Source organism: Cinclus cinclus, chromosome Z (assembly GCF_963662255.1).
Source record: "Cinclus cinclus chromosome Z, bCinCin1.1, whole genome shotgun sequence".
Taxonomy (NCBI): Eukaryota; Metazoa; Chordata; class Aves; order Passeriformes; family Cinclidae; genus Cinclus; species Cinclus cinclus.
Genome location: NC_085084.1, coordinates 58,240,966 through 58,253,828, shown reverse-complemented (window position 1 = coordinate 58,253,828; position 12,863 = coordinate 58,240,966). Strand labels below are relative to the sequence as shown.

Here is a 12,863-nt window from a genome sequence, read left to right as displayed (position 1 = left end):
TGGATTGTGTGTCATGGCTATAACCTGTCACTATGTCACTTAGAACGGTGACAGCTGTTCTAGGAGCTGTTGTTATAAACAGAAATAATACTTATATAGGTTAACATTTATGCTAGCCTCTCACTATTCCTAAAATCAAAGACTAAAATGAGCAGTATATCCAGTCTATCGCTGAACGTGATGAAGTCTGCCTCTCAGTTTTATAATGTGCTTGCAAGAAATATTTTTCTTGCAGTCTGTATATAGACAACTAACTGTCTAGTTTGAGCTCATAAACACCATATAATCCATCTTCTCATCTTTATGAAAAATACATTGTTGACATTGCATGTAATTACTTTCCAGTCCCAGGACAGAGTACAGTGTTATGATGGATTAAGACATCTGAAGGTTCTTCCTCAAAAGAAAATGGAAATTATTAATTTTTCTGTGTTGTTCTTCAGATAATATAATTAATTAAGTAGCAGAGCATATGCTGCCTCATTCAAAGCTCTTGTCTTAGTGCAATTTTCCTGATCCATTTAATTTTTATATAAAGACTTTAGAATGGTATTTGATTTACTTCTGCTCTCTTTTTATATTTCAAAGTGATAGCTCTGCTGATACAGCAAAATACTTCAATATATTTGTATTTGCTCAAGAAAAATGCACATAACATTCCTGTAACTTCAGTATTAATGGAAGTTGGCTAAGTTTTGTACTCTGTCAGTCATTGTATTTAGAATTGTTCAGAATTAGTTTTTCTTGCTCATATATATTTATTTGGAAAATATTCTTGGGTAGAAACAGTATTAGAAGGCAAGAAGTTTTTGAAGTAAAAAAATCTGTGATTAAACAGGGCAAAGAAATAACATAAAGAGTGATGACACTAAGCTAGTTTTGTTACAACAAAGATAAGTAAGAGATTTTGTTCTTACAGGTGCTTCATCAGTTTAGTTGAAGAAGTTAGGACCGTAAATCTTTAGAACAAGCCTTTACTTAGAAAGTTAACTGAATTGTTTAATTCTGGTTTGTCAAAAAAAAGGCCATAAGGTCACTTTATGTTTTTTGTTACAGATGTCTGTTGGTATAAATAACAGGATTTAATGCCTATAAGAATACATACCTTATGTCTTGATTTGCAAAAACCAGTAGTGTATTCTTTTCCATGCTGTTCTTGTTAATTTACTTGGGATACTGCGATATATGTGGATGCCACATTGTACATGTTACACACAGAAAGACTGTGACACAGTGTTTGCTTAGTGGGAATGTGTGGCATCTAGTAACAAAACTTCAGTGGTTGTTCATAATTTGAGTTCTGATAGTGCTATTAGTTCTTTTTGTTATGTAAGAGAAGTATGAAGTTCAGTTGCCTTTTTGGTGTAAAGTGTTCTTTGAATTTTTAGCCCATAGATGAGAGCAGTCAGATGAGTGACCTTCCAGTCAAAGTGACTCACACTGAAACAGGCAAAGTTCTTCTTGGACCAGAAGCACCCAAAGCAAGTCAGTTGGATGCTTGGCTGGAAATGAACCCTGGGTAAGCAGTTAATATACCAAGTAGACTGTTTTTTCTATTTTCATTGATATTTTTCATGCTATACTTTCTTTCTTGTTTACCAATTCTATTCTTGTTTTAATTTATTGTATGTAAGCTAAGTAGGAGACATATTGAACCTATTACCTCCTCCTTTTAACTGTAATTCAAAACCTTTCTGTCATTTTTGTGCAGCTATGAAGTTGCTCCCAGATCAGACAGTGAAGATGAAAGTGGTTCTGAATATGAAGAGGAGGTATGTATCTTCAAAAAGAAATACTGTGACAATACAGTAAAAAACAAGTGCTAACTTCATATTTAATTTTCCCCTTCTTCATAATGATGAGAGGGGAAGTGATAACACATGTGCAGGTGGTTTAAGACTAATACAAACAGGAAAATTAATTGATTCTGTAGTTCTTGATTTATAGCAATTGTTCTTTATATACCTTGTAAATGTCTAACTGGTAATTGTGGTTAGGAAAAGTAAATATTTTACTCTTATTATTAATATGAACCAGAGAATTAAGCAGCTTCCTATTTTAAAATGCATCTCAAAAAACACTGCATTGTGGCTTTGTGCTGAATGAAAATAACTTATTCAAGGTTTATGCAAGGTTTTATAGGCAATAAAATAACATGGCTACTACTTATATATTATGTTCATTAAAATGTTAGGGATTATGCCAGGGATTTTATATTCAGACTTTCCAGGGTAGGCTTACTTGATTCAGTATTTGGATGGTGGTTTAAATACTGTTGTTACAAAAAATTCTAAAAAAAAAAATCTTACAGTTAACCCACACAAAGATCTCAGCCTTGCAGGGTCATCGTCTTACATACTATGAATAATAACTAGTGATATTCGCATAGCATTTTCAGACTAGTACTTTCTAAATGAGAACAGAAGTGAGGAATAGAGAAGGACCATGTTCAGTGAACAGCCTGGTAGCAGAACTAGTTATAATACTCAGATCTCCTAAGTTTAGCAGTCTTTACGCAGCTATACCAAACAACCACTGAAACTGACTGGACTGTATGATGTATGGTATGTCTTTGTAGGAGTAATTTCTGGTAATTATACACATCTATTAGTATTAAGGTAGGAGAGTAGGGCATGATACCTGTCAGACTTTAGAATCTCACTTAGTGAGATTTTACGTTGTTCGCTGTCTGCTGCAACTGTAGCCAAAAGACAAATTTCAGAAAGTAAAAATAACTGGTTTTAAAAAATTAAGAAATGAGACGCCTAAATCAGTAATATTTGGAAGTTTTTAAGCCTTATTAATTTATCAAGTCTAGAATACAACATAAAAATAAACAGGGTGTTGGAGGACTCTCTATGAATATCGTCAGAGAAAGCCTTTGGAAGGCAAGGTCATTCAGTGGGAAAATAATTTTTATTTCAAAATATTATAAGTTCCCGCTGGTTAATGTATGTCAAAAATTAATCATTTTGTTACGCTGCAGTGCAGTTTTGTTCCAGAGTAGGTGTAAATTGAACCTTATGATTTAGATGTCTGTCATAAAGCACTGACCAATTAAAGCTATCAGTGGGAGAATGCCAGTTGAAAGTATGACTAAGGAGCGCAATACACTTCCCTGCACTTCATTCTTTTTCTGTATTCTGTAGGATGAGGAAGAAGAATCAAGCAAGTTAGAAACAGATGAGAAGATACTCCTGGATCCTAACAGTGAGGAAGTTTCTGAGAAAGATGCAAAGCAAATAATTGAGTAAGTCTTCCTTAAGTGCTGTTTATTAGGAAGTATGATTTCTTACAGTCGCATTTCACAAGAGTTGCTTTGTCTAGATTAGTGATGCATTGTACTTCTCTGGTATAAGTATCTGCAGGAGAAGGAACATGATCATTTAATTGTATACTCTTTATAAAAATCTTGATGTACTCACCTCACTCAGAGCTGAGGACTTGAACTGTTTCTTTAGACATGTGTTATGTAAGCCATGGTCAGAAAATACTTGTTTGTAGGAGTTCACTCGAGCACTTTTACTACTTTCCAGGACGGCCAAACAAGATGTGGATGATGAATATAGCATGCAATATAGTGCTAGAGGATCTCAGTCCTACTACACCGTTGCTCATGCAATCAGCGAAAGGGTGGAAAAGCAGTCTTCCCTTCTTATTAATGGCACATTAAAACATTATCAGGTGAGAAATCTTGAGAATAATAAAGTACTTAAAACTTGAAATTATGCCCAGCATTTCAGTGTGATATTTCAAATGGCAATCTGAACGTTTGTTGAAAGATAAAAAGGCTCTAATAGGTAAGAATTTGGAAGTATGGACAAGACAATGACACCTGTCACAGATAATGTTGCATATATACTGCTTGAATAATACAAACATTCTACAGATACCTCTTTCCTTGATTGCAGATGAATAATATTTTAGTTCTGGTATCCTTATAATTGATGTGTAATTTCATTTCTTACTGTTTTAATTTGTGGTGGATTAACAGTATTTTTCTTCTTCCAATAGTTAAAAGTTTAGAATTTTACTTTTTAATTAAGGTCCTAATATTTCAGGGTAGTGATAGATACAATTTGAAAATAAAAATATTTTTCTATGGAGGTTGTTCTTCACAGACTTTCACTGGATTTAGTAACCAAGAACTTTGGTATTTTGTTAGAAGCTAGATTCATGTGTGATGGTAAATGTCCTTGATGCATATTTTCTGCTACTTATGTTTTCTTTCTACTTCTGCTGTCATACAACTTTCTAGTTAACTCCAATGCCCTGTATCTTCTCTCTATTCAGAACATTGTTTGTTTGTGTATATATCTAGCCACATAAACAATAATGATGCAGACAAGATAGCTTTCCTCTTCTCAGTTCTGAAGTGACTTTGGTGGTGGTACATATGGTGACAGTACAAATTCCAGTCAGCTCTTGATAACTTAATAGTAAATATGACTCGGTCCATATGTATGTAAAGCCGGTGAATTTGCAATATGATTTCGGATACTGTCTTGCAAGGAGAGCAGACGATTACTTCAAGAGTGTGTTGTAGAAGTTGTGTCTGAACTTTTTCAGGCCACCCAATTTTTTGCTCTCACCATGAATGAGACACACCAAAATTCTGGATGTGAGAAGCAGAAACTTCTCACATCCATCAGTAATGTGATACACACACGTAGAAATCTGTCTGACAAAAGAATAGTGCTTTCTAGTGGTATTCCTTGGAGTGTGAAATTCTGTTAGGTAGACATTGCTAAGCTGCAGAACTCTGGCCTCCTTCTAGCTCTGGAATTTTATACAAGGCATATTTGGACAAAGGTGGCTGCTCTGACATCGAGTTTTGAATGGCAGATACTAAGTGCATATGTGCTACAACAGCTTTAGCATGCCAGTGATAGAGTTGACAAGTGTGAGGCTTTGTGTTTTGTTCTGATGAGTTTGGTTTTGAAAGATTTCAGTTGACACAGGCAATTGTCATGAAATGCACACAGAAACTTTTAGCACTTGAGAGTGCTGAAATTGAGGAACAAATATCTGCACTGGTATTTATGAGCCTTAGTATGAGTGCATCTGTTGCTTTGTGTGTAGTAGTAAAACTTTGCTGCATGAAATCTGCATGAAATTCTAGATAAAGTTAATCTTACAGAGTGTTTTAAACAGGAATGATTTCCATGTAAAGATAGACAGGGGTCCCCATACATATAATGTTACTAAAGAAAATCCAACTTTTAAGTAGATGGGGACATCAGAACATTAGTTCCATAGTACTGATTTATTATAAATTATTTTTGTGGGTTTTAAATAACTGAAGCTCTTACTCTTCATTTCAGCTCCAGGGACTGGAATGGATGGTTTCTCTCTATAATAACAATCTGAATGGAATTTTAGCAGATGAAATGGGACTAGGAAAGACAATACAGACTATTGCTCTCATCACCTACCTGATGGAGCACAAGAGACTCAATGGCCCCTATCTTATCATTGTTCCCTTGTCGTAAGTAACGGATCTCATTCTGGCATTATTGTCCTAAGCAATTGCATATTGGTTTATTTGGAACACGACACGCTGGCAAAACCAGAAAAGACTGGTAAAACACTTGATTATTGATTTTGGCACTGTATTGAATTTACTGTAATTCACTCTTAGGCCAAAAGAGGGGGATGTTTTTTCTTTCTTATTACATTCATTCACTTCACCTTTCAGCTTTTAACTCTGATAGTGAAAACCTGTTGCTTGATTCTTTAAGCAGCTGTGCCGCATCTGATGCCATGCAAGTATGCTTTAATGAGGTTTATCTTTTAAGTAGTATATAGGTAACCCTGGATATATGTAGCCTTGATTGATATACACACTTCTGTCAGGTGTGCAGATTATGATTGTTTATTGTGCTGCCCCCCACACACACACTTTTTACCTTTCCTTTGCTTCTCAGTAACTTTCCAATATGCTGCTAGTTGTGTACAATTTTTAATGCATTTTCCTTTCTTCAAAGGTCATATCTGGGTTTTAAGGATTTGAATAAAAAATACCAATCATTGCAGAACTCTTGTGGGATGTTGAGGAGTAATTTCCTTATTTTTATGTGTAATTGAACTTGATTGATGTTGAGAGATTCCCATGTAATTTCATTAGCAGATTCGTCAGTTGTGCTGAGCATGCAGATTTGTTCTAGAATTAGGATAAATTTGATTTGTTGTCATCTCTTGATTTTTACTGAGGTGTCCTGTCTTCTGGCTGTGCTGCATTAGTAACTGATTAACTAAGATAAGTGCCACAGGTGTGCCTAACTGTATGAATACAAATTATAAGCTTAGTTTGAAAAGAAACACCTGGGAGAATATATAAAACAAAAATAGTGGGAGTGCTTTTAATGTCAGTTTTCATGTGGGCACTGTAAAAAATCTGATTTCTTTTAAGTACCCTTGGTTGTTTTTAAAGAAGTGAGAGACGCTGAAAGCTCTTTCTTGTGTACATTTTGAAAGCTGCCTGTTTTGAAAGCTGCCTTTTCTGCATTGGTAGTATTGCTGCTATCCTTGTCCACTAAGAAAGGAGAAAAAACCAAAAACAAGCAGCTGAAAAACTTCAGGGTTATTTTTTGCGGTTGTCTCATGATAGCAATAGGCTTCACTATAGCAAAATTTTTGTTGTGATCAAACAGCAGAAACAGTGCAAGAATGGATTCTCATAGTGGCAGTAATGGGACTATGAGTAGTTCTGCTCAAATAGAGTACAGATGAAATCGAATATCAGTTTCGTTGGGCTGTATTTGAAAAGCAGTGATGTCCATTTTTGGATGATAAATCTAGTATAAAAGAACTTGCAAATCTATTTTTTGACCAGAGATACTATGTTCCAAAGTATAGACGTGCATGTAAAACACTACTTTTACTGGTTTCTAAAAGGGCCCTGAATATAAGCTGAATGAGTGTTTCATGTATGTTTTACTGGTTACTTCCCTCCGAGATCCTTCTATTTTATTGTAGTATATAAAGTGCATTTTTAAAATATGTTGTTATATATGGGTGTGGATTGCATAAAATGTGTTGAAAAGCTGGCAACCACTTGGAAACATTTATAAATGTTTGATGTGCAGATGATGAAACATACTGCTTTTTCTCTATAATCTCTATGATAGGACTTTATCCAATTGGACATACGAATTTGACAAATGGGCTCCTTCTGTGGTGAAGATATCTTACAAGGTTTGACTTGCTTTTTTTATGACAGTAGAATTGAAGGAATGAGAACTAGAGACAGTTTTTCCTCTGTCCTCTGTGATTTTAAACTATCTGGTCATCAGGTTTTGTCACGTATATGAGGTACTAAGCAGTGTGAGTTAATCATACTAAGAAGACTATAATAAACTGTGAAAGGCTTTAGAAGTAAAACAGCTGTAAATCACTGTACAAAATGCAGAATAAAATCGTTAATTATCGCATTTGCAATGCTTCTGCTGAGAGTTATGAATGATAACTACCTAGCGTTTTATTGCTAGGTAGATACTTTCTAGTGTGGCTAATGTAGTAGTGATATAGTTAAACAGTTTGTAGGGAGACCAGACCACTGGTTATATATTTCCATGGGCCCCATAAGCAGCTTTACAGTCGCACAGCAGTTTAGGGAAAGCACTCTGAGAAGGTCTGGAATTAAGTCCATGTACTGTTCACAGTATGGTAGGTTTGCAGGTTCATCTGGTTGCTTGTTGTCTGCTTATTCATAAAAACAAGGTTTCTTCTTCATCAAAAAATAACAACTCACTTATCTTTCTCTTTTAGGGTACACCTGCAATGCGCCGCTCACTTGTTCCTCAGCTTCGAAGTGGAAAATTCAATGTTCTTTTAACTACTTATGAGTACATAATAAAGGACAAACATATCCTTGCTAAGGTAATTTTAACTATTATATCTCTACAGCAGGACCTTCAAGACTACCTTCAAGTAGTGCATACCACAAAACACATATTTGTTTTATAGGGAAATTCTCAGTTGCTTTGTCCTCCAATAAAAGTTAACCCTTTCATGTACATTCCTGTTCCTAAGTTTATGATTAAACTTCTCAGTCACAGCTCTCCCTTACATAAACACTAGGATTTTCACAAATGTGGCCAGGGGACTATTTCCTTTATGAAATTCTGTCATTTTGTCTGTACTGTATACCTGCCTGTCCTTGGAAGATCATGACTTTTTTCACCTCTGCATAATATTCAGCCTAATCTGTGTCAGTAACTTTTAACTTTTTCTGTTATTTTTGTTGTGGATCTCACTCTTATTAGGGCTTCCAGCTACGTGGTCACTTTTCCTCACATAAATAAATAGTTACCTATATTGTGAATTTGTTACCTAGACTAAAGGGTCTACATGTTGCACTTTTTAGGGACTCACTGTCTCTCTACAGGTAGGTATCAAATATAATGAATTTTAAAAGGCCTACTCTACTATAAAGCTATTTGATCTGCACACAAAGCAGAAGTATTTTACTATACAGAGAAACAGTATTGGTCCTCCTGTAGTTTTGTTGTTAATTTTCACTTCATTTTTACATGCTGCATATTTACTGCATTTTATTTGTTTGTCCTCTTAATACAAAGGCAGTGCATTTTATTAGCATCATTCCGAATGCTTGAAAACAGCTTGAGACTACATAATGTTCCTTTTCCTGTATTTTTTCATACTCTTCTTGAAACATAAGGACAGCACTATGCCACCCCTCCTATCCTGGAAGTGGAATTAGGTAGCACCTCTAAAAGTGCAAACTGAGGCCTTCCTAGTGATATGGTCAGTGTGTTGACTGTCCATGTTGTAGTACAGGTGGTTACAGAGGGCTTGAACAACAGCTTTCAACATCTTTTGTGACTGCATTTACTATTTCATATTAAGAAATAGAAACTGAAGTTGAAAATGCAGTAAATTAGGTTATTTTAATTATGCTGCTTTCTTCTCAGGTAAAAACATAGGATTAGCTGAAACTAAATAAAGTTCAGGGTTGGTGTTATTTATGATCATGCTTAACTTTATCTGAAAATGCTTTTTTCTCCTGTCAAGATTCTTGTTGCAGTCAGATTTATTTGCAGTTTATGTGGTTTCTTCTTCCAATGTCAGCCATCTTCTGGCCTTGAAGAGCCAGTCATTCTAATCTTTTTCCCAGAAATGGAAGGAATCCGCTGTTAGCTGTTTCAGTTCCAGTCAGAATTCAACATCTGATTGAGTGTTGTGTTTGTCTCTCTGTTGCTAGCAAGGACACTGATAGTTGCATAATGCTTGATTTGGCTTTGCTCAAGGTTGAGACTGGTGTCTCATGGTTTAAATATTTTTGTTCTTTACTTGTTTAGAGGAACTTGACAAAGTCTGGCCTGTTCTAACTTTGCCAGCTTTTCTATTTCTTTCAGATTCGGTGGAAGTACATGATAGTAGATGAGGGCCATCGAATGAAGAACCATCACTGCAAGCTGACTCAGGTCTTGAACACTCACTACGTGGCCCCTCGGCGAATCCTGCTGACTGGGACTCCTTTGCAGAACAAATTGCCTGAACTTTGGGCTCTTCTCAATTTCCTTCTCCCAACCATTTTCAAGAGCTGCAGCACCTTTGAACAGTGGTTCAATGCTCCATTCGCCATGACTGGAGAAAGGGTACTGTGGCAGTGTTTTCATTTAAAGAAAGAAATAAACCACTTTGATGAAAACAGAAAAGAGCTTATACAGAAGGATTAGTGTTTGAACTTGGACTGGTACTTAGAGATTTAATGTAACTAAAAGATCCCTTTTTATGATATCAAAATTTTAATGTTTAAAGTGTACTTTCTGACTCAAGAGTCAGTTTTGTTGTAAGATGTAAATAATTACTGCACGTTCTTAACTTTGCATGTGAGAAAACATGTTACCTAATGTATTTGAGCTGCCTTGTAGTGACTTTTATAAACTTCTCTAGGTGGACTTAAATGAGGAAGAAACTATTCTGATCATTCGTCGTCTCCATAAAGTGCTTCGGCCCTTCTTGCTGAGAAGACTGAAGAAGGAGGTTGAGTCTCAACTGCCAGAAAAGGTTTGCAGTGAGAGGAGTTTTGGAAGGAATTTAATACTCTTTCTAAGCATTAAGTAATGTCCCATTTTCAGATTTATTTTGCAGGAGAGGATTTCTGTAGTGTTTGTTTGTTTATACCTCTTCAGAGAAAGCTGGCTGCTGAGGAAGCCTGTTTACCTGAAATGTCTGCACTCTCAGGATTCCTCACCAGGTTTAAATGTGTTTGTTGTAACCACTGTAAGATATGCAACTTCTTTGCATTAGAGTCTCATTTTAATTTATGAGTCGGCCATACACTGAGGATAAAGTTCTGTCCTGTACCATCCTCCTTGCACTGGGTCAAAGCTAGTCTACTGAAATTTCTGAAGGACTACTGCACTTTATAAAGCAGGCACAATTTGGTCCTGTATTATCATTCCAGGAGTTCTGTGAAGTGTCTTGTTGAAATTGCACAATTATTTTTAACAAATGGCATTTAAATTCAGAGCATAAAATTATTTTCTGATTTCAAAGGTAATTGCTTTTATTTCTGGTAACTCACTTTGTCCCACTATCCTCCTCTGCAGTTCTGCATCCCAACAGCAACTAAAAAAAAAAAAAAAGTTTTAAGGATTAAAACCATACCAGACAAAATACTTGAAATATTTGTAAGGTGTGTTACGAGCTGATTGGCTAAATGGATTTAGAACTCTTAAGTACAGATGCTTAGAGACAATACAAAGAGACATTTTGAAATTCTTTTTCATCTTTATAATCATGTCAACACTACTACTGTTGAAGTTTCTGTTCCTTCAAATGTCAAATTCTCAATACCCTCAGAAGCATTTATTTGAGAATAAAAGATGCTTGTATTTGAATATAATACTGAAATCAAGCGACTGTATTTGATTATCCCAATAATAGGCAATGGAGAGGGAAATTTTTTGAGTTGTATATACACTCATACTCAGAAGACCATGTTTCTTTTTGTTGCCATTATCTTGAAAACAGGAGTTTATCCTACCATGAGGATTGAACTTGGGGGCTGAAGCCTGATAATCAGGTTCATTTGCTCTTGCAAATATTGGTAAAGAAGCCATTGAAGAAAGTCACTTTTCTTTAAGAAGTTTATACTCCTTTCTGAGAAGAAAATAATATGATAATTTTCTTACTGTGTTGTTTATTAAACTTTAGAAATCTTAACATTGTCTTTTATTCACAGCTTGAAAGATTTCTGGCCACTAGCATTACTGTATTACAGTTTTTATGTGACATAACTTACTAAAAAATAGTGACTATAATCTGGACATTGGACAATAGAAAAAAATACATAAAATTGGTGTGTAACGTCCTTCTGTTACTGTTTTTAAATTTAGTATGCAGTTAAAACCTAAATGTAGTTTTACAAAGCTGAACAAGTCAGGCTGAATGTAGGGGTCATACAGTAACACAGGTATTAATTCCCTGTGTTTTAGTGGGTGTTGAGAAAATGGTGAATTTCTATGACAGTCTAGATAAACATGCCAGTTAGACTCTGTGAGGGATTCTTAATTGATAGCTGTACTATTCTGTATTATAAAGGTTCTGTATTGCTAGATATATTGCTAGTGATGATATTTTTTATAATGCTTTGCTTGATACTTTTATAATACTTAACTTATGCAATAAATTCCATTGTTATTAAGCACAAAATACTTTTTGGTTGCATGATAAATACAAAATTAATTTTAAAATATTTGTTAGATTTTAAAAACTACAGAGTAAGAAATAAAGTATGTTTGGTAATCCTACAGTCGCATCCTTAGGATCCAGCTGTCTCACTGCAGTTCTGACTCATGGACAGTCTTTTGAGCTACCAATTTCTGTGCTTGCAGTTGGATTGCTGGTCATGCAAATTTTATATGGTGTTATGGTACAGATAAAAGATTAGTAGGGGTTTTTCTGTTTTGTCCTAGAATGACAAGAACCTGCAGTTAGATCTTACTAACATTATTATGTCAGCGTGTTTATGGGTTTTGGGGTTTTTTTACACCAGGTGGAATATGTGATCAAATGTGATATGTCAGCTCTTCAGAAGATCCTGTACCGTCACATGCAAGCCAAGGGAATCCTTCTCACAGATGGTTCTGAAAAAGACAAGAAGGTACAAAAGACTCAAATATAAAGGAAATAATGTGTTATGAATAAACCGGTTAACAATATGATTCCTGTTTTATAAAATGAAAGTGTAGACTCTTATTGCAGGTGTCTCTCATGGGAAGAGAAATTTCAGGCATTTCAGTTACAAGACTGCAGCTATTCACAGGGAGAAGATACTGCTTCTATTAAGTGTAGTTGCAGTGCCTTTCTGCAAACAGGCACTGTTTGAGAAAAAACTGCATTTCCCTTGACTGAGCTTAATTCAATAATATATCTGAATAATTGTGATTGTGGCAGCTATGACTACTAGACTTCTATGACTACTAGAAGGTCATTTATCTTGTTTTTCAGAGCTGTTAGTTGAGTCTCGTTTCAATCAGCTAGGATTATATACTTGCTTTCATCCTTACAACAGGCCATTGTGACAAAATTCTTTAAGAGATCAGTAAGATTCAAAGTCATATAGTCAGATTTAGATTTTGTATTAGTAAACATTGGTTATCCTGTCATAGTGTTTGAGCCAGTCAATATAGAGTAAACAAATTGGCATTCATCAACTTTTCACATGATAACAAATTTTTAGTACTGTATTAAATGTGAAACACTTTGAACAAACTCTGCAAAATATCTAGAATTTAGGAGGTTCAGTTTGCACCCTCTTGTGTGTACATTGCAATGCAGTGCACATCCAGTCTTTCTATAATCCATTTTCATGTTGCATTGATGCAGTA

The 12,863-nt window shown here is 35.1% G+C and overlaps 1 protein-coding gene across 2 annotated transcripts in view; it reads left to right on the top strand.

Annotated features, from left to right (window-relative positions):
• SMARCA2 (SWI/SNF related, matrix associated, actin dependent regulator of chromatin, subfamily a, member 2) overlaps nucleotides 1-12,863 on the top strand; it is a 112,230-nt gene that overhangs the window by 47,429 nt on the left and 51,938 nt on the right. For both annotated transcript variants that reach the window (XR_009934192.1, XM_062514089.1), the window contains exons 12-21: nucleotides 1,389-1,519; nucleotides 1,712-1,772; nucleotides 3,150-3,250; nucleotides 3,537-3,684; nucleotides 5,325-5,488; nucleotides 7,131-7,197; nucleotides 7,771-7,881; nucleotides 9,381-9,623; nucleotides 9,922-10,035; nucleotides 12,029-12,136. Coding sequence is in view for 1 of the 2 variants with exons in the window: in XM_062514089.1 (XP_062370073.1) it covers nucleotides 1,389-1,519; nucleotides 1,712-1,772; nucleotides 3,150-3,250; nucleotides 3,537-3,684; nucleotides 5,325-5,488; nucleotides 7,131-7,197; nucleotides 7,771-7,881; nucleotides 9,381-9,623; nucleotides 9,922-10,035; nucleotides 12,029-12,136 (1,248 nt within the window). In the remaining variant the exon portion in view is untranslated. The remainder of the gene's footprint in view (nucleotides 1-1,388; nucleotides 1,520-1,711; nucleotides 1,773-3,149; nucleotides 3,251-3,536; nucleotides 3,685-5,324; nucleotides 5,489-7,130; nucleotides 7,198-7,770; nucleotides 7,882-9,380; nucleotides 9,624-9,921; nucleotides 10,036-12,028; nucleotides 12,137-12,863) is intronic.